General features: G+C 55.7%; 1 protein-coding gene across 3 annotated transcripts in view; it reads left to right on the top strand.

Moving 5' to 3' along the window:
• Positions 1-19,073, top strand: part of PPP6R2 (protein phosphatase 6 regulatory subunit 2) — a 54,047-nt gene extending 34,974 nt beyond the window's left edge. For 2 of the 3 annotated variants that reach the window (XM_081022724.1, XM_081022725.1), the window contains exons 19-25: positions 502-692; positions 1,598-1,760; positions 2,560-2,648; positions 3,486-3,696; positions 5,929-5,952; positions 10,327-10,497; positions 15,141-19,073. In XM_081022724.1, coding sequence (XP_080878850.1) covers positions 502-692; positions 1,598-1,760; positions 2,560-2,648; positions 3,486-3,696; positions 5,929-5,952; positions 10,327-10,497; positions 15,141-15,192 — 901 coding nt within the window. In that variant the 3' untranslated portion in view covers positions 15,193-19,073. The remainder of the gene's footprint in view (positions 1-501; positions 693-1,597; positions 1,761-2,559; positions 2,649-3,485; positions 3,697-5,928; positions 5,953-10,326; positions 10,498-15,140) is intronic. The other variant, XM_081022726.1, reaches the window with a different exon arrangement.
• The last annotated feature ends 1,425 nt before the right edge of the window (positions 19,074-20,498 follow it).

Here is a 20,498-nt window from a genome sequence, read left to right as displayed (position 1 = left end):
GCTAGTCCTAGTCTTTAGAACCCTGGACCTTCTTCCAGAAGGCAGAAGCTGAAAGAGATCATTTCCGGGGTGCGCACTATCCTGCACTATCTCTGCAGCTTTCTTATGGCACCTGGAAGCATAGATTTGATCCAAGGTGGGAAGAGTGCACCCAATTATTCTCTCCACAGTCTTTACAACCCTGGACAGCGTTGTTTTTTCCCTGACCGTGCAGCTCCCAAACCACACACACAGACCCGATTCCTTCTTAAAAATAGACTGAAAACAGGTGAAAATTTGCACCAACTTTCTCGACTGAGGAGCTCACAGGATTATTCCTTCTGAAACAGGAAGTCCGTGGCTCACCTGGGTGGCCTGGTTGGGTGGGTGGGGGGTCAGTTTAGAGGACCTTGAAGTGCTCCCCAGGCGTCCTGAGAGTGTCAGAGTAGGGGGCTGGTCCCGGAACTTGCAGGGGCCTCCCAGGAGCCTCATGGCTGCCTTGCCTTCCGTTCCTGCCTTCAGGTTTGGCATTTCCGGTGCGTCGGAGGGATCCTCCAAAAGCGACCTGGAGAACGGAGGCCACGATGGCAGCCCAGACTCTGGGGAGGAGGAGTCCGAACAGGCCGCTGTGCCACAGCCGTCCCCTCCTGCACACGCCGAGGGCAACGGCAGCCTCCCAGAGGGCAGAGGGGCGGCAGCGCCCCCTCCTGAAGGTAAGAGGTCTTTGAAGGAGCGGGGCGGGGGCTGCCAACATGGGACCTCTGCACAGCAGGTCTTTCTGGAGGATTTGGAAGGGCTGCCTGACCGCAGCACCATCCCTTTTGGAATGACGCACCCCAGGGTGCTCGGGGGTGACCAGGGAAGCCTGCTGGAAAAGAAGGGAGCTGTGGGAGGGGCATCACTCCAGACCCTCCCCCTTGGTCGCCCAGTGGGGGGTGCAGGAGGGCCTGGCTCCGCAGGACAAAAGCAGCTGCCCATGAGCGGCTCTCTGCTGGGCTGTGGGGCCCCCTGCGCTTGGCCAGGAGCTGCTCCTGCGACCAGCGGCTTTGAGCAGGTGGGCTTCCCTCATTTTCATGAAGGAAAGGTTTCTGTGCTGCTTTTTCCTTTTCCAAAAGAATTGCCACGTGCCTCACACTGTAGTAAACGGTAGCAATTACTTCCAGTGATATTCGTTTGACAGTCAGGAATAAAAAGCCAGAAATCCTCACTAAAGCCTAGTGAAAACAAGGGTCAGAGGGCACCCAACTGAGCAGGGTGGTCTTCGGTTGGGGACAGAAGCACCCCACGGTGCGTGCCCCCCTGATCTCCGCAGAGAGAGCATCCCTTGTGGTGAGTGCCAGAGAAGGCCCTTTCCCCCTCCCCACTAGAGGGAGCTCTCTAGCAGTCAAGAGGGTCCCACCCCCAGCCTGCCCTGCCCTGGTCTTCTCCCGCATCCCATGGCAATGGCCGTGGCTGCTCCTTGTCTGAACGCAGCTGCTCAGTCCCAGCTGATCTCCCCATGTGGTTGTGATCTCCCCTCTCTGGCGGCTGAGCCAGGCTCCTCCGGGCAGTTGCAGGCCTATAGCCACCTGGTGAAGGCTGGACTCAGAGGAACTGCTGACTGATTCCATCTCTGCAGGGTCTGGGTGGACGGCTGCCTTTGAGCCGGTGAACGCCAAGGCCCCGCCATCGTGTGTGGCCATGGATGTTGGATCCAGCGTGTGGGACTCTGCCACCCCAGACACAAAGACGCCGGAAGAGAGAGGCTGGGCCAAGTTCACAGACTTCCAGCCCTTTTGCTGGTGAGTGAGCCGCAGCCGTCCTCCGGGACACAGAGGAGCATGCGGAATGGGAAACGTGCCTGATCAGGTCAAAGGTCTGTCTCCTCCAGTGCTTGGCCTCTGTCCGCAGCCAGACGCGTGCCCCCTTCCTTCCTTCCTTCCTTCCTTCCTTCCTTCTTGGAAGCTACTAAGGCCGGCCAGAGGCCCTGACCTGCCCTCTCTTCCTGCTGGTGCCCCCCCCCCATGGGCTTTAGGCAAGATCAAGGGTCAGCAAAATTTTCCAGCAGTGGGCCAGTCCACTGTTCCTCAGACCTTGTGGCGGGTTGGAGAAGTGGCACCGGGGGGGGGGGGCTGGAAGAAGAGGCGGAGGGGGCAAGTAGTCCTCCTCCCCAGCCCCAGCTGCTGTGCTTACCTTCCCAGGGGCTGCTTCTGCTTCTCGTCCGCTCTCTGTCCCACAGGAGCACCAGGGCGGCGGCGGGAGGAAGAGGCCGAGCGGCAGCGGCTCTGCCAATCAAACTCCATGCGTGGTTTACCTCAGCCAGGCGTGGGGACATCTCTGCCAATCCAATGCCACTGGGGTGAACCAGGTGCAGTATTTGAGTGGCAGAGCTGCCGCCACTTGGCCTCTTCCGTCCCCAGCGCCGGAAGTCTCAGCTGCGTGGCAGGTTCCAGCTTCACGGTGCGGGCCAGATTTAGGACCCAGGTGGGCCTGATCCGGCCTGGGGGCCTTAGTTTGCCGACCCCTTGGCAAGATCCTCTTGCACTGCAGCCCCGGTTCCAGCGCGAGAAACACCCCCCTTCAGCGCCTTTTCCCTTCCAGCTCGGAGGCCGGCCCCAGGTGCAGTTCTCCCGTGGATACCGAGAGCAGTGATTTGGAAGGGAAGCCCAAGCAAAGCCAGGACAAGAACTGTGAGTACTTCCTCCCCCCCCCACCACCACGTGGAAGGGGGCCAATGGTGGGCAGTTAGCCCCTTTTCTCCCCCTCACACTTACCCACACTCCTGGAAGCCTTGCACTCGCTCCCCCTTTCTTGGGGGGGGGGAGGAGGCAGTGTTAGGGCATTGCCTGGAGCTGGGGGGGGTGGGCAACTGGTGCGGCTCATCTCCTGCAAGGGGGGGCGTTTCAGGCTGTGAGGGCAGCTCCCAGCCCTTTTCCCTGTGGGTGAGTGACCAGGGGAGGGGGACTGGCCGTTTCTCCGGCCTGTCCTTCCTCCCCATATCAAGAGGGGCACTTCACCCAGTCCAGCCAGCTGGTCCCTCAGGACATCACCCCCGTTTTTAAGATTGGGGTGTCCTGGGAGGCAGCAGAAAGCAGCAGCTCCCAGGCCCGATGGCAGAAGGCTTAGAGGGGCTTTGGGAGCAGAGGTTTCTCATAGGGTTGAAAGAATAACGAAGGAAGGAGAGATCAGACTCAAGCACAAGCCAACAGTTCCTTGGGTTGCTTTGGGGGGCAGATTGCCAGCCCCAGCCCCGCCCCTGTGAGGTGCAGCTTCTTCTACAGAGCAGGAGCCAGAGTGCTCTCCATGGAGATGGTATTGCTGCAATTTCTGCAGAAATTTTAAGGATTCCCCATCAAGTCAGAGGGTGGGCCTCATCCTGGCAGAGCCTGGGCTTCTGCTGCTCAGAGTCCAGGCGTTCCCCTTCCGGCAGAGTCTGTGCCTCGGAGGTCCTGCTGCCGCGCGGCTGCTGCTCTGGCGTCCCAGGAGAGCCCTGCCGGGTGGGCCTCACACTCTCTCTCCCCGTCCAGTCAGCGCTGCCTCTCCTTGCGTGTGGAACGTCTGCGTTGCACGGAAAGCGCCTCTGGTGGCCTCGGACAGCAGCTCCTCTGGCGGCTCGGACAGCGAGGAAGAGGAGGAGAAGGCGGCGGGTGTTGTCACGGAAACCATCAGCACGGGCTCAGGCCAGGAGACCATCAAGCTGACGATGGATGCCAAGAACGAGAAGGCGCTCTTTACCAGGTGTGAGGAGGGAGCGCAGCAAAGGCCAGCTTGGGTGGGCCAGGCTGGTGCCACTGTGCAGAGACCCCCAGGTGGGCAGCCTCTTTCCGGAGGGGCTGGAAAAGGCTTGTGGTGCAGGAGGGCCTGCAGAGGCTGTGCGCAGCTCGGGCCACCAAGCAGCTCTCTGGTCTGCAGGAGCCTCAGAGCAGTTGATGCTGTGCTGGTCCAGAGAGGAGGCGTAGAAAAGAATAGCTCCCCTTCCCCTGACGAAAGGCCTCTGGGGCCTCTGACTCTCGCTCAGTTGCCCAGAAGCTCCTCGGAGGCGTCCCAGGTGGGCCGTTCCTGCTGTGAGGGGAAGCTGCGCAGCCAGGGGAGAGAAATCACCAACGGAGGCTTATCTGATAATAATGCCGAGTTCTCGTGGCCTGAGAAAAGTGCACTTTGTCAGTGCTGCCTTCAGCACTATTTATACAGAAAGAAAATGGGAATACATGGCAGCAAAAAGGACGACGTAGAGGCTGCTTACAGCTTAAGATCAGAAAAATGATCGTTTTCAGGAATTATGGAAACAGGAGCATGTCAGGGACGCTCCATGCTGAAAGCTAAACTGGCAGCCTCTGCCTGCTGCTTTTGCGTGGAAGGAAGAGCGCTACTGTCGGGGGACAGAATATGCCCTGTGGGCAAATGAGCCAGAGGCCAGCGTTGCCAGCTCTTGTGTGGTAGTGTTCCCTAGCCCCAAACCTGGGTGGATGAGGGGCAGAGTTGGCGTCTTGGTTTTTTGCTGGATCTGGCCCCTGCAGTTGTGGCTTGGCTCTTGCTGGTAAGGACGTGTCTGGGGGGAAGGTTGTCTGCAAGCAAGGTCAGCCCCAGGGCTTGAGGTGTGGGGCAGGGGCAGGTTTGGGGTGCAAATGCCCGGGAAAAGCTGGAGGTTGTTGTTGACACGCTGGTTTTTGCTGTAGGTGAGAAAAAGTGGCATTTGCTCAGCTTCTCTGGGTGCCTTCCTGGGTGCCAGTGAGCTTCATTGAGTCTCCTTTATTGTCATTCCTTTGGACTGTGTTTGCCTCCATTGTGGCCTGGGAGGAGCAAGAGGGCAGGTGGAGGGAGGCTTGTGAGGGGGCACGACACCTGTCTCTTACCTGCTAAATTTGCTGTCAACGTTTCCATTCCTTTTGATGCTGAAATTCCTACTGCTCTTGCAAAGGGGGGCTTTAGATGTGCAGAGGAGTAGCGCCTAACTCCTGAGGTCCAGCTTTGCTGCTCCCTGCCAGGAACTGGGGCAGGGGACTCAGGCCGTGAGCAATGGGGTTGGGGCGCAGGACCCTCCGCGGGGGCCACAAGGCCAGCAGGCGGCTTGGCACGGAGTGCTAGGTGTTGCCTGAGCTCTTTTCCAGGCGGTTGGCACCAGCGTATGAAGGGCGTCTCACCAACGGGTGAAATTACCCTGCCTCCCAGTCCCGACCCAAGTGCCAGCCCTGCCCCCTCAGCTGACCCACAAAGGGGCCCTGGCGAGTGGGGATGGGGAAGAGTCTGGCCATGTGCTGCCAGGCCAAAGGTGGAACCAGCCCGTTCACAAGAGCTCCTTGTCCTGTTGAGATGGCGTGTGAAATGTGTGTGTGGGGGGGTTATGTGCTTGATTTATTTCAGGTGGCCCCTCCCCACCTGGACACCTGCTGTTATGGGGACCCTGAAGGGGGTCTGGGAGCGAGACTTCCGCTGTGGGGTTGGAGGGGAAAGGGTCCTGCAGCCAGTCAGCAAATTTCTGTGGCAGCCCCCTCCCTCCCCCCCTTCCGTGTCTGCAGGAGATTCTACCAGTTGCTTCCCTGATCCCTTCCAGCAGGCTTCACCCAGGTGGGGTTTGGGGGGAGTCCATTTATGCAGTAAGACCTCCCTCTCTGGACTCCCTGTTCTGGGGCTCGCTCTGACCTTCCAGCCTTGGCAGAGGGTGGGGGCGGAAGTCCGGTTGCCAGAGTGGGTCCCGTTCCCTTGCCACAGCCTAGTGGACTCCTGCCGGGGGCTTTCCTGGTTGGGGGCTGTGTCAGCCCCTCCGCTTCCGCTTCAGGGGGTGCTTTTGAGGTCTGGGACTGGCTGGTGGAGTCATTCTGGGTGCCCTAGTTGGGAGGGGGGGAGGGGTGATGGGTGGGGCCAACAGTGAGTAAGCGAGGAGGGTGGGCTGGTTTTGCAGCCATTTTTATCTTTCTCTCCCTTTCTCTCTCTCTCTCTGTGTCCTTCTCTCTCTTTGTGGGTCTTGCTCAGAATAATAAGGCCTGGCGCTGGAGGGTATGTATCCTGGTCCCCATGGCAGGGTTCCAAACATCCACCGGACAAGGCACTTCTCCTGTGCACCCAGCTAGCCAAGGGGGCCTCCCAGGTGCCCCCTCCCTCCCTCCCTGAGTTAGCAGCCTCTTCCCCCTCTTCAGGGCTCGTTCTGCAAGGAGGAATTGCCCCTCCAAGAGGGAGAAGAGGCCTCTGCCCAGCCGCCCCAGGGACCCCCACCCCAGCTGCAGGGGGTGGAAGGGGGAGCCTCCAAGGTGTGGGTCCCCCAAGCAGGACCTGTCCCCCCTCCTCTGCAATGCTGGCTGGAAGCTGCCCTGTTGGGGGCGCTCTTTGCATAGGGAGCACATCACCCTGGGGAACAAGGCAACCTGGCAGCAGGCAAATTTCTTTCCAAGTTAAAACCCCAACTTTTCAAAAATCCAAAGAGCAGCCTTTTTGTACCTGGGGTTGGAGTGGAAGGGGACCAGGCCTCCGGCTCAGCCAGCTTCTCCCTTGGTGGATGCAGGGAGTGTGTGAGATGGGTAGGATCCTGTGCCCCGCCCCCCAGCCCTGTGAGCCCCACAGCAAGGCTTCTCCCAGGAGCCTTCAGACCTCTCGGTCTACCGGGAGCAGCGGCTCAGCGTGAGAGGAGCTTGCGGCTCTCCTGTGGCCGATGCACATGACCCCCCCCCCCGGCCTTGGAGGAATTGCCCTGCAGAAGGGGGGCCCCGAAGGAGACTGAGGTTTCTTGGTGTCAGTCCAGGTCTTGGCTGCTGGACTCCTGGCTGTGTCTCTGGCTTGGAGGCTGGGCTGTGTCCTGCGTGTTCTGAGCAGCCCCTGCCCCCTCCCCATTTTATACACCTCTGCCTGAACCCCCATAGCTGCTGCTGCTGCTTTCCTTGGCTGTCAGACTCAGGAACTGACTCAGGAGGCAGGCGGGGGCTGCTGGGGCTGCCCTGCTCTGTCTAGATGGCAGCGGCATTGCACCAGTAATGGGCTGAGAGGCTTCACCGCTGGCCAGGGGGCTGCTCTGAGCCTCCCTCTCCCCCCAGAAGAAAGGTGTGGGGCCCCCCTTGCACGCCTCGAGGCCTCTGCTCAGCTGCACTGCACCCCTTTGGAGCAGAAACTTGCCAGGGCCCTTGGCTGGGGCAGCAGGGATCCTCTGGCAGGGAGGAGCACAGGAGGGGGCCTGGTCGCTGGCCCCTCACAGCCTCCCCTTGGCTGCTGCAGGAAGTATTTAGCCCCAGCTTCTCATTGGGCTGAGAGGAGTGGCGCTGCATTGTCTCTGTGGATGTTTAGGGCTCTCCTGGGGGGGGCACTGCTTTCCATGGCTGCTCCTCATGGACCCCGCATGGCTTGGGGCTTCCTCCTTTCCCCCACCCCCAAGCATGCCCCCCAGCATGATGCCAGGTGCCCCCGCCCCAGCCCTGCCACTAACTGAGCCTGCTTGCCAGAGCACCTTCCGCAGATCCTTTGCCCACTAACCCAGCTGGGAGGCCTCCCTCTGCAAGATCTGGCGCTCCCAGCCCCACTGCAGTCCGCTTGAGCGGCTGGGCTCAGTTTCTCCTGTCACCCAGGAGCGGCTCCAGAGCCAGACGTGAAATTGCAGAAGCTTCTCCATTGGGGTTTGGAAAAGCAGCTCTCACTGGGAACCTGGGAAGCTGTGTGGCTTGGCATGGCTGCTGTTTGCACCCAGGCTGTGTTCTCTGTGTGGCTTTTGGGGTGTATGCCCAGGGACTGCCCCCCTGTCTCTGCTGGAGCCTGAGGCCGTGTGTGTTTGGCATCTAGTATGGCTGAGGTGTTGCGGAGGCAGCTCCTCTCCGCCTCTTCCCCAGACAGATCAGTTTTTCCTGCTCCCCTTGCAAAGGAGCAAACCTTTTCTCGCTGCCGCCTCCTGCCCTACCTTGGCCCTGAGAGCTGCCAGGGCAGGCACCTGCCAAGGGAATGGCTCTCTGGTGAGCTGTGGCCTCCCGACAGCAGCAGCAGCAGGAAGGCCATTTTGCTCCATCTTCCCAGAGGAAGGAGAGGCATCAGATGAAGCAGCTGCTCCTCTTGTCCTTCAGCTGTGCCAAGCCTGAGGCAGCTAGAGCGTCACATGGGCACCATTCAGAGCCACTTGGGAGTATTTCTCTTGCCCGTGGGCCTGTGGGGTGGGAGGCCCTTGCTGCTCCTCTGGGCTGCCCCATTGGGAGCCCTGCCGGGGTGAGTAGGGGGAAGAAAGCCTCCTGCTGCAGGAGGGAGTTTTCTTTGGTGGAAGAATTGGGCTCTGGTTTCCAGCCAAGGGGGTGATGCAGCAGGAGGGAAGGGAAAGCAAAACCTGGCCCCCTGGCACAGCACTGGCAGCAGGCGGGGCCTGGGAGGAGGTGGCCCCATTCTCCTCCTCAGGGCTGAATGGCATTTACTTCTCAAAGCATCATTTTCTTTGAAGAAGTCTTTACCACGTACGTTTTCATACTGATAGATATATATATAGAGAGAGAGGTTTACCTAAAAACAATGGGTGGCATTCGGGCAGTGTTCAGAATTAGCCAGGCCCCAGTTACCTTTTACTCCTGGCCACTGGCTACTTGGGACCAAGTGAAGATGCCTGGGTGCCAGAGTGGCTCCTGTTGTCTCCACCATCTGGGGATCCCTGGATCTGGACTGTTTTCACACACTAAGACCTCATCCTGTAGGAATTCTATCAGTTATATTTATCTGCACAATCAGAATGAATTTCAGGAACCAAAAAGCCATATTGTACCATCTGGTACAAACATGACAACTAGGCCCCCCATTTTGGCGACTAACCCCGGTGTAAGGAGCCATTTGGCGCCCGGCTTATACATCTGAGTTTCCAGCACTGTATTCAGGTAAGACCTGTTGAAATCAGTGAAGCTGCCTTGGCTCTGTTCCTTGATTTCCGTGGGCCTTCTCTGAGCCAAGCTGAGTTGAATGCCACCTGGCAGAAATGCTGCAACATTCAAGACGGTGTTCTGAAAACTAGAGCAAAGTGAGATACAAACAAAATACAGAAATAGCGCTCTCTCCCCATTAATCTGAGCCGTCTGCATCTCCTTGCAAGGCCACCTGCTGCCTCTGCCTCTGCCTCTCCCATCTCCCCCCTCCTCCGTGGGGCTTCCCAGGGAGGTGGGTGCTGCCCCCCAGGAGCAGAAGGAAGAGGAGGCTGCCTGCCTTCTGCCTTGTCACCTGCTGACCCCCTTGCCAGGGGCTCCCTTGGTGCAAGGCGGGCAGAAAGCTGCATAGGGCACGGCTTGGCAGGCGGAGAGCCCCCTCCCCCTCCCTGTATGCCCTGCTGTGTTTTGACCTGGCCCAGGCACTTTTTTGGGGGGGCGGGACACAGGTCTCCTTGTGAGTTGGTGCAACGCAGGGAGAGGGGTGGGAATCGGTTTTGCCTGCTTGAGGGCTTCCCTCTCAGTCCCGCCTGGGGGGGGCAGCTTCCGCTGCTGCCAATCCTGGTGTGGTGCTGGGTGAAGGAAGCAGGGAGCTCTGGTGGGGGGGGGCATCCGCTCCTGACCCCCATTTAGAAAATAGCAGCACTTCAGAGGCGGCACTTATTCCCCCCCCCCCCGAAGCTTTCCTCCTTGCTCTCTTCAGCCTTAAACTAGGGCAGGTTGAAGCAATCCTGTCAGAATGGTGCTGTTGGGTTGCTGTGCTGACGGCCGGGGGTCCTGCCCTATTGTTTCTGGCTTGGGGTCCGCAAGTGGGGGGCAGAGCTGCTGAGCATGTTGGGGGGCTGGTGGGGCAAAGCTGCTCACGAGCGCAGGATAGGGCAGCCCTGAGGTGGCAGCAGCTGCCCCAAGCGCTGCTTTGCATCAAGGTTTTGACCAGGGGCTCAGAAAGTGGGAAGAGCCCCCCAGAGTCAGAGGATTGGGGGTTGGGGGGGTTCAAATGCCAGGAAGGGGGGCAGGGGGATCAGGATGGGCGAGAGCAGAGGAGAGGGTGGGATCCTGCCTTAGTGCACTGCTTCCAATCCCCAATGCCTCAGGAGGAGCCTCAGCTGGTGTTGAGCATCTCTGGCTTCTGTGGGAGGGCAGGCGCCGCCCCCCCCCCGCGTGGAGACCCTGAGCCCCCTCAAAATCCCCCTTTCAGCCCAGGGCAGGCTTGTGTGTGGGGTCTGGACATGCCTTCTGTGGGGAGTAGGGGTGTGTGTGTGTGCGCGCAGTTCTACCTGATGGAGCCCTGATGGGTTCGGAACTCCAACCCTGCCTGGGACCGGGATTTGGGGGCCCCCTTTCAGGGCTTCTTATCTGGCAGGCGTTGGGCCTCTTCCCCCCTCGGGGAGCAGTGTTGCTGGGTGTTTGGCCCTTTGCGGCTGGTGCAGCGTCAGGGTCTGCTTCCTCCCAGGAGGGACCCCCTTGGGGCTGTGTAATGTGAGCTTCTGTTCTCTCCCTGCAGCATGGGGGGCTCCCAGGTCGCGGACAAGCCGCCCAGCACCGTGGAGAGTGGACCCCCCCAGCCCAGCACTGCCACCGCCAGCCTGCCGCCCGAGGGTCTCTTGCCGGGTTCTCCTGCCCCTACTGCTGCCCCTGCTGCTGCTGGCGCCACCCCAGAGGCCAAGAGAGACAGGTGAGGGAGGGTGCTGGCCGCTGTGCCATCTCTGGGTCTTCCCTGGCCGGGGGTGGGAGGGGGCTGCGGAGAGCCTGCCAGCCTGGGGTGTGGTGTCTGCAGGGACCAAGTCACAAAGTCACAGGAGCCAAGAGAGCGTCTTTTTTTATATATATATAAGATATTTATTAAGGTTTTTTGAAATATTACAGTGAAAATGAAAAAGAAAAAAGAAAAATACAAAATAAAAACAGTTAAAAACACACATATTTTCTATTACTTATTTTCCTTTAGCTTGTTTCCCGGACCTCCTCATACCTCCCTTTTTTGTATTCCACTTCAATTTATTGGTTCAGCAAATCCTTACCATTAGATTTTAACCCATTTATAACCCTTTTTTCATATTCGCTTGGAACATTACAGCTGGAAACCGCTTAATTACTATCCAACATCATTCTATCATTCATTAATTTTACAATATTTCTGTAAATAGTCTTTAAATTTCTTCCAATCTTCTTCCACCGACCCTTCTCCCTGGTCTCAGATTCTGCCAGTCATTTCTGCCAATTCCATATAGTCCATCACCTTCATCTGCCATTCTTCCAAAGTGGGTAGATCTTGTGTCTTCCAATACTTTGCAATGAGTATTCTTGCTGCTGTTGTAGCATACATAAAAAAAGTTCTGTCCTTCTTTGGCACCAATTGGCCGACAATGCCCAGAAGAAAGGCCTCTGGTTTCTTCAAGAAGGTATATATATTTTTTTAAAATGATATTTATTAGGGTTTCAATAAAAGATTAAACAGAAAAACATAAAAGAGAAATACACAATTCAAAAATGCACAATACATAATCCAAAAGACATAAAAAAACAAAAAACAAAAGACAAAAAAGAAGAAGAACAGTTAAAAACAATATCACCTTTTCATTTCCATCTTTAAATTTACTTATTTTCTGGACCTCCTCATACCTCCCTCTTTTGTATTCCAGTTCAAATTGTTTGTCCAGCAATTTCTTTCCCTCTTTTTTAATCCCAATCTTTAATCTTAATATAATATAACATTAAAATTTTACCTCTTAAAAACCAAATTTCCATTTCCTTAAACTTCTTTAATCCTAATCCTTAATCTTAGTCTATCTATAACTTTGAATCCTGTACAGCTGGAAACCACTTATTTTCAATCCAACATCACTCTAACATTCTTTAATTTTGCAGTGTTTCTGTAAATAATCTTTGAATTTCTTCCAATCTTCCTCCACCGACTCTTCTCCCTGGTCACGGATTCTACCAGTCATTTCCGCCAGTTCCATATAGTCCATCAGTTTCATCTGCCATTCCTCCAGCGTGGGAAGTTCTTGTGTCTTCCAATACTTTGCGATGAGTATTCTTGCTGCTGTTGTTGCATACATAAAGAAAGTTCTATCCTTTTTTATCACCATTTGGCCGACTATGCCCAGGAGAAAGGCCTCTGGTTTCTTGGGGAAGGTATATTTGAATACCTTTTTTAATTCATTATATATCATTTCCCAGAAAGCCTTAATCTTTGGGCACGTCCACCAAAGGTGAAAAAATGTACCTTCAGTTTCTTTACATTTCCAACCTTTATTATCGGGCAAACGATAGATTTTTGCAAGCTTGACTGGGGTTATGTACCACCTGTATATCATTTTCATAATATTCTCTCTTAGGGCATTACTTGCCGTAAATTTTATACCTGTGGTCGTGATCTTTCAAGAACCTGTCCTTATCATTAACTGATCTTATTTTTATCTTTCTTCCTTTATATTTAAAGGATAGGCCTTGAGGAAATTCCCACCTGAAAAGAATTCTATTTCTTTTCAACAGGGCAACTAGGTCTCCGTAGTTAAACCTTAAGTCCAAAAGATGTTTTGGAATGTCCTTAAATATCACCACACTTGAGTCGTAAATTTCCAAAGTCTTTTGATAGTGCAAATTCAAAATTTTGTCTCTCTCTTCTTTTGTTCGAAGGGTAATCAAGCAGTTCCTCACCTTGTTCCTGCTTTGTCCTCTTCCAAGTCTAAATGCATTCACTATCTTAAATTCTTCCTTCCCCAAGTCCTGTTGCCAAAAATCTGTAAATTCCTGTGTAAGAAAGTCAGCCAGGTTATCTTTCTCCCGTTCTGGTACGGCCCTGATTCTTAAATTTCTTTGTCTCTCTTTCAATTCAATCATAGACAATGTCAAATCGTGGTCCTCCAATTTCTTATATACTGGTGGTATCTTCTCTTGAATAGCAGTTGCAATATCTTTTGCTTCTTCGGCTATCTTTCGGGTCGAAGCAGATTCCTGTAATAATTTTTCAATAGACTCTGTATTGGTGTTCACCTTCTGTCCCAAATTATTAATACTTGTAGTATTCAGATCAATTTTACCTGATGCTTCAGCTACTTGTTTATTAGTCTCAGCTACCTGCTTAGCTAAATTTTCCAAAGATTCATTAATTTTTCCAAGTGCATGTGCCAAAACGTCTTCGGACGACATAACTTTTGATTTGACCTGTGGGGGTGCAGCCCCTGATGTTCCAGATGCTCCAGATGTTGAAGCCCTTCGCTGCTGCACAGTATCTGTCCGATAGTGTCTGCCAGACCTAGTAGTTTTTTCCTGCGCCAGCTCTATCTTTCCTTTCCCATCTGCCATAACACTCTCATGAGAATTCAAGGTCGTTCCCACAGTTGAAAGTTTGTTTTGGAATGGAATTTTCCTCTAACCCAGATGTTATTGTAACAATGTCCAGCCTCCTCTAGGGGGACACAGTAACATCCAAAGCTTGCAACTTTTAAGAACAAAGATGGTCTTTATAAGTCCCCCAATTCACTTAAAAACAACAGTTTCAGTGCACGTGAACAGTTACTTTAAAGCCAGGAGAAGTCCAGAAACACTGTATCTCTTCTGCAGAGTCAGCTGTCAAAAATCCTCTGCTTACCGATAGGCTTTCCACTGAACTGCATTCCTTGTCTAGGGGCAGTCCGTTCCCAGGTTTTAAGCGGCAGATTTTAGCTTCCTTTCCCCCTTTTTCTTTGCAGGTAAAAACAACTCAAACCTTCCCCCCTCCTCTTCTGCAATCCGGAGGGGAGCCCACTTTCCAGATGTTAAGATTTAAGTCTTTTTTCAGAACGTCTTTCTATGTTTCCGCTTTACAGTCTCTTTGCTTTGATCTATTTACAAGAAAGGAAGGCAGACTTCCTGGTTATACCTTCCCGCTTCGGTGCCAAATTAGCTGTTTTTTCTCCTTTTAAATCCAATTTAATCCTACTCACGGGTAGTTGCTTTCAAAATCCAATTATCCCAGGAAAAAGTCAGCGCTCTCCGATAACGGCTGTGCGGCTTCACTCCGCAGAAGAAGCAGTCGACTCTCAGCACTGCGCCGCTCACCCCGTCCCACTCCGGAGCCCTTAAAAGGGTCCCTTCACAACTTGGGGGGGGGGGCGCAAATGGTGCCCGCCGAGTCCCCACGTTCACAGGCTTCCCCCGCCTGTGATTTTTAAAGGGTCCCCACTTTGCCGCAGCGGTAAGACCCGATCCCGCGGAGCTGGTCCCTCCGAGAATCAGAGGGAATCCGCCATTGCCGATGGCGCTGACCCGGAACGATGGCGCTGACCCGGAAGAGCGTCTTGCCTGGCAAAGAGGGGAGCTGCTCTGGCTTATTACTGTCCTTTATGCCGTCGGGTCAGAGTGTCGTAGAGTTGGACGGGGCCCAAGAGGCCATGTAGTCTAACCCCTTGCAATGCTGGAGAAACATTTATAAACTACTTATTATCTCAAAAATCTCTTAAAAGAACAAAAACAATTCTTAAAACAAAACCAAAAAACCCTAAAAACAGTAAAGCAGCAATATGAAAAAACCTTAAGGAATATAAAAGCAAGTAACAGAAAATCAGAGGATCCAGGCAGGCTTTAGCCTGATGGAAGCCTGGGCAGAAGCCACTGAGGGCAAAGGGAAGGAGGGTGCCTCACAGGATGGGGCAGCAGCAGAAGGTGCCCCCTTTGGAGCCCGTCTGCTGGGCGGCTGCCTGGTGGCCTCTGCCAGCTTGCTTTCACCAGGGCAAGCAGGGCTCTCTGGCATCCAGGGGCAGCTTTAAGGCCTTTCAGCAAAATGCCCCACTGCTGCTGCCCCCACAGTGGGGCAGGGGGTGGAGTGGATGACCCTCAGGGGCCCCTTCCAATTCTACAATCAGATGATTCATAGAATCATAGAATCATAGAGTTGGAAGAGACCACAAGGGCCATCGAGTCCAACCCCCTGCCAAGCAGGAAACACCATCAGAGCACTCCTGACATATGGTTGTCTAGCCTCTGCTTATAGACCTCCGAAGAAGGAGACTCCACCACACTCCTTGGCAGCAAATTCCACTGTCGAACAGCTCTTACTGTCAGGAAGTTCTTCCTAAGGTTTAGGTGGGGAGAAGCTGCTCCCCCCCCCCACAAGGCTCCCCCACAAGGTGCTCTGGCCGGGCAGATGTAGGGGGGCTGGCTTGAGTCCCTGCTGAGGCAGGCTGCCCCCCCCGGCCCTGGGCCCCCACCTCCCTGGCAGGTGCCCAATGCAGCCAGGCCCTCCAGAGTGCGTGCCGTGGGTATCCTTTGGCGAAGCTTCTCCTGGCCCAGGCGGCCAGCCCCTCACGCCTCCCCCTCTCTCCCTCTCTGCAGGAAAGAGGAGCCGCTGCTGGGAGGAGAGCCCACCTTGAACGGTCCGGCCTGACAGACTGCCTGGGCCCAGACGGTGGGGATGCAGCTGGCCCTCCTTCGGACAACCTAACTTAATTTTGAATCACAAATGCTGCGTTGTTGAGAGGACTGGCGCTGGAGAGCCGAGGTGCCGCGTCGGGGGGGCCACCCTGTTCCGAGAGGAGGCCCCCCCTGGGCGGATGACATGTAGCGCTGGCCAGGGGCCGCCTCCTCCTGCCCCGCAGCACCCCTGGCGCACTCTCTGGGGAGGGCGTCCTGCCCCCCTTGTCTTCTTGCTTCCAGGATCCAGCTTCTCTTCTGGAGGGCAAACGCTGCTCCGCGGACTCTGCCCTGGGCCCGGCAGGGCTGGCGCTGGACGGCCTGGGACAGCCTTTTGTATAGCAATAATGCCTTACCGGAAGCGCTGGCTGGCGAGAGGAGGCAGGAGGGTCCCGGAGGCAGCGGCCGGAAGGCAGCGTCGTCTTGCCACACTGTTTTTCTTACTGTTTCAGGGAAGGAGGCCCTGGGAACCTCTGCTCGGCCTTGTCCGCTCTCCTTCCGGAGGCGCCACACCAGCCCCTGGGATTGGGGCCGCTGGCGCTGGGCTCCGGGGGAGGGAGCAGCCTCCCCACAGAAGGAACTGGGGCTGGGCATCTCCGGAGGGTTAGACAGGCTCCTGGAAGCGGGTCGGTTTCCCCAGATGGGCTCCGCTCTGACTTGGTTTTGTTTTGTAATGTTCTTAATGGATGCAGGAATTGCAACACTTTGCACTTTGAATCTTGCCAGCCTGGGAGGTTGGAGGCAGCGGCTCCCCTCCGGCTGGGCTCCTGTTGCTGCTGAGGGGAGGGAGAGGCTTGGCCCAATGGCTGCTCTTGCCGGGGGGGGGTCCTTCCTCCTCCCAGCCATGGCAGAAGCTGGCGCCTGCCCTGTGCCCTGGGAGGGGACTTAGGAACCGCCTTCAGCCAGGGGGCAGCTGGGGGGGGGGCAGCCACTCTCCGTATATCTTCACTGGCCGCTTGCTGGTTGCCAGCAACAGCTGAGCTGGAAAATCAGGCACTGGGGAGACCCTGGGACTGACAAAAGCAGCTTCTAGGCTGATTTAAAGGTCTGCCTCTGCCGTCGTTCGGGTGGGTCTCTCCCCTCAAAAAAACAAGAAACCACCAACAATTTGCTTTTTGAAATACTCTCCGTAAAATGTTGGACTGTGATGCTCCCTTATTCGGCACATTGTTAAATATTTCTACTGAGGCCAAGGGGAGCTTCCTCCTGCTTCTTCAGCTGCTCTGATTTGGGCTTCTGTGACGTCAGGGCCCCTTGCCATCATCTCCTGGGGGGAAAGCGTTGTGGGAGGGGGCACCCCCCCTCCCCACGTAGCTCAGCCTTTCCATCTGGGGGTCAGGGATCAATCAAATGCAGTTGGATTTCCTTTCTCTAAAAACCAGGCCGTGGCTACATTGGAACTCCTGGGAGGTGTCCTGGTCTCCTCCTCTCAAAAAGGATTGAGGAAGAGGTATTGTAAATGGGCCCCCAAACCGAGTCTTTTTGGGGAGGGGCTGCCCCTGAATAGGGAGGCGATTCCATCTAGCAGTTGTGGCCAAGCCCAGTGGAGCAAGAGGCCTCTGTGGCTTTGCTGCTCCTGCTGCTGCCTTTAGAGAGAGGCCCCAAAGAAGAGAGTGGGGGGGGGGGGTCTGGCACCCCACCAGGAGTCAGCATGGCCAGTGGTCATCCAGGGGGTCGGCTGTGGCCCAGCGCAGACTCCCTGCCTGCAGTTTGCAGGAAGGACATCCACGGGGGGGGGGGGGCGGCTCAGAAGACGTGACTGGAGGCCATTATTCCAGCCTGTTAGTGGGTGCAGCTTCTCTGGAGTCTGGGGACTGACTCTCCCCCCCCTCCTCCTTTGCTCTCGGGTTGCTTTGCTTTTTGCTGCTGCCCCCCCTTCCTTGTGGAATGAGGACTATGGGGAGGGACAGGATTGGGTTCTGCCCCCCTCCCCCTAGATCCGGGCGGCCACAAGAGTACTTCAGCGTGGAACCTGTGGGCCACACACTGCCTTGTCGCTTGGGGTGGGGGGAAGTGAGGCCAAAATTTGAGGGGCCCCCCATCACTTTTGCTGCCTTCCCAAATCCAGCTAAGCCAGGCAACAGGCTTTGGGGAGGAGGCATGAGGCTCTGGCAGGGTCCTAGAGAGCTCCCCCCTCCCTCCCAAAGCGGAGAACGCACTAAGGAGGCTTTGGGAAGGAGGGAGAGGACTCTAGGACCCTGTCAGAGCCCCATGCTTCTTTCCCAAAGCCTATCACCTCACCTGGCTTTGGGAAGGAGCATGAGGGCCACCAAAAAAGGCCTTGAGGGCCGCATGCCTTGGACCATCCTGCCCTAGAGTGCTGCTCTCGTGTGCCGGGTTTGGGGCTGAAAAGTCAAGCTGAACAAAGTTTTCCCTGCGAGGGAGACTTTGGAAAGGGGTCTCCCTTGCCAGTCCAAGGGCCTCCTGCCCAAAGCACCCTCTGCCAGCAAGGGATGGGGCGTTTGAGCCCTGGGGTGCTGGTGGCAGCACCCAGCCTAATTCTAGTAGCTTTGCCTGGCGGTTGATTTGAGAGCAACAAGGCCAGAGGTCAAGGCTGGTCCCTGGGCCTTGCTCTCCCCATTGAGATGCGCCTGTAGGGCTCACAGAACAAGGCATCTCTCAGCACCTGCGCAGCCAGGGGGTGTGGGCGGGATGTAGAGCGTGCCGAAACCCAGTGGCAGGGGCCACGCTGGCCTGAGAGGAGCTTGCTCCTGGCCTGCAGCCAGCCGGCTGGCCCTGAACGCAGCCCATTTTCTTCCTCCATTAATAGTGCCCCCCCTCGCACAGCAAGGCCAGGGCTGTGAAGAGCCACATGCCTTTTGCCCAGCACTGAATAGTTGTGGCGTCCAGCATGTTCCAAATGTCCTTTGAGCAGAAACTCACATGGGGGATTGAAGCTGGAGAAGGAGGTGGGCAGAGGCAGTAAGAAAGAGACACTCGTGTCTTCAGAGCATGAGCAGAGAGCCAGACCAAGACACACCCATTATCAGTGGTCGGCTTGGTGGCAGCAGGAATCTCCCTCATCTTAGGTTCTGGACTTGACATAAGTTTGCAGTTGCAGCAACAAGCAGTTGCCTGGTAGCTTGACAGCTTCCTGAGTTGGAAGGGACCCAAGGCTCATCTAGTCCAACCCCCCCCCCCCCCCAATGCAGGAATCACAGCTAAAGCACCTGACAGGCGGCCACCCAAACTCTGCTTTCAAACCTCCAAGGAAGGACAGCTGGGGTGGACTTCTGCTGTTTTCCCTACGCATGAACTGCCTTGCCGTGAACCCCCGGAAGGTCAGACTTCCCCCCTGAGGAGTGACGGCATCTCCGAGCCCAACTGCCTGGTGGCAGCAGAAGGGTCTTGCTCCGAGACCTTTTCTCCGGGGCAGGAAATCCTGTTGGTGTTTGTTCTGCCTTCCCTGCCCATCTGCTCTCTTGAGCTCCCTGTGGCTTCTCCAAGAACTTCCATTCTGTGTTTACTTCCACTCTGTGACCTCCCTTTACCCACAGCCCTGCTCTGGAGGGTGGGCTCGTTGTCTTCAAGGGCACAGAGAATCAGGCTGGGAGGAGTCCGCCCGCCTTGCAAGGTGAGCGATGGGCAGCCCAGCTCTGCCTGGAGGTCTGGACGGGGGGCGACTAGGCCTGGGCTGCAACAGCAGCGGAAGCACTGCTAAGGGGGGAGAGCTTAGAATCCCAGCTGCTGAGCGAGACAACCCACCTCCTCCCTGTAGCCAGGGCCACTTCCTCAACTGCCAAATTTAAACCCACCTTTTCAAAGTCCTAATCCACAGATTTGCAGCTGGAGCTATTACGACAGGATCTGTTGCAACTTTTTACAAAAGCGGTCTATAAAACGAAATGAAATGTCTTCTGCCTGAAGTCTTCTTTCTTCGCTGTCCTGTTTATTGTTCCGCCAGTTCAAGCTTTGGGGTCTGCCTGCCTTGGCTGCAGTGGCTCAGCCAGGACGGTGTCTGGAGGGTCTTTCACCCCGGCTCAGCCGGAGCTGCTTGGTCCATCTTGCCTCTCTGCTGGAAGAGGGGATGGGGGCATTGCAGCCCCTCAGGGAAACCGGTGCCGCCCCCTCCCTCCCTTGTGGATTTAGTCCCCACTTGGAAAGTGGAAACAGAAGCAGAATGAACATTTCATGGAAAACAGCCGACCCACATGCCAGCCTCAGGCTCCCCCTCTTCTCCATCCAAGGTCACACTCCCAGGGCTTGCTTTGCCATTCCCCCCCCCCCCCCCCACGTTGTCCCCGAATGCCGCTCCCCCCTGTGTGCCACTTCACCAGCTGGCTTCCTCAGTGTTTGGTGCCCCGTGGTTGGAGGGCAAAGAAGGCCGCTCCCCCATGTCCACTCAGGCAGGGGAAAGTTTTCTGAGAGGAAGCCTCCAGCCCAGCAGAAAAGCTCCCATGAGGATGCAGAAAGGATTTTTTTGAGGAGTAAGTATCACTTTCAAATTTAAAACAATTTGAAAATTATTTGTATCAGAAGCTAGGGAGACCATGTGGCTGTCCCCTTTTTTTGTCAGGAACAGCCTTTACCGCAATGTCCTGCCCTTTGGTCTTGAGAGGCAGCAGTTGCCTGAGGCCTCCCTGGAAAGCAGAATCCCGCAGGTTGGCTGTGAGTCTCTGAGATGCCTTGGTGGAAGGCAGGAGAGAGTATTTGTGTGTTTTGTTTTTGAAGTATAAGCCCGTTTTTTACCATGTAGGTCTGAAAGTTGGCGTCTGTCTCAGGAGACAATGGAGGAGGGCCTTTGGAGGTGAAGTCAAACTTGGAGGATAGCAGCACCTGCTGTGGCTGGAGAGACCGACTTGGGAGAGATGTTTAGTTGCAGCTGGGGCAGATGAAGGCGGCCGCTTGTCCCAAAGTCTGGAAGTGGCATACAAATATATAAAACACAGGCAATTTTTTGGAAGGCCGCCTTGATAGTGGCAGCTGCCCTGTGGAACACCCTTCGGTCAGATGTTGGGGAAAGAAACAATTCTACAACTTGTAAAAGACAGCTGAAGGCAGCCCTATGTGGGGTAGTTTTTAATGTCTCATTGTGTTGGAAGCTGCCCAGAGTGACTGGGTACAAATGTTGTTATTATCCAGTGCTAAGTTCAGCGCTTTACAAAGGAAGGCTTAACCATGACAGTCAAGCCAGCTGGGCAATTTGCAGCTGCTGGTGTTCTGGGGCCAGTCAAGGCTGCGTTCTTGGCCCTGGAGCCGCCCCAGCATGCCGCTGGGACCTCCCTAGACCCTCCAGCCGTTTGGGGTCAAGGGAGGTGGGGGGCGAGGAGCCGGGGGGGG

Source organism: Podarcis pityusensis (genome assembly GCF_964106645.2).
Source record: "Podarcis pityusensis genome assembly, chromosome: 10".
In the NCBI taxonomy this organism is placed as follows: domain Eukaryota; kingdom Metazoa; phylum Chordata; class Lepidosauria; order Squamata; family Lacertidae; genus Podarcis; species Podarcis pityusensis.
Note: the sequence above shows the minus strand (reverse complement) of the source record. Positions and strands in the feature narration are given on the sequence as shown.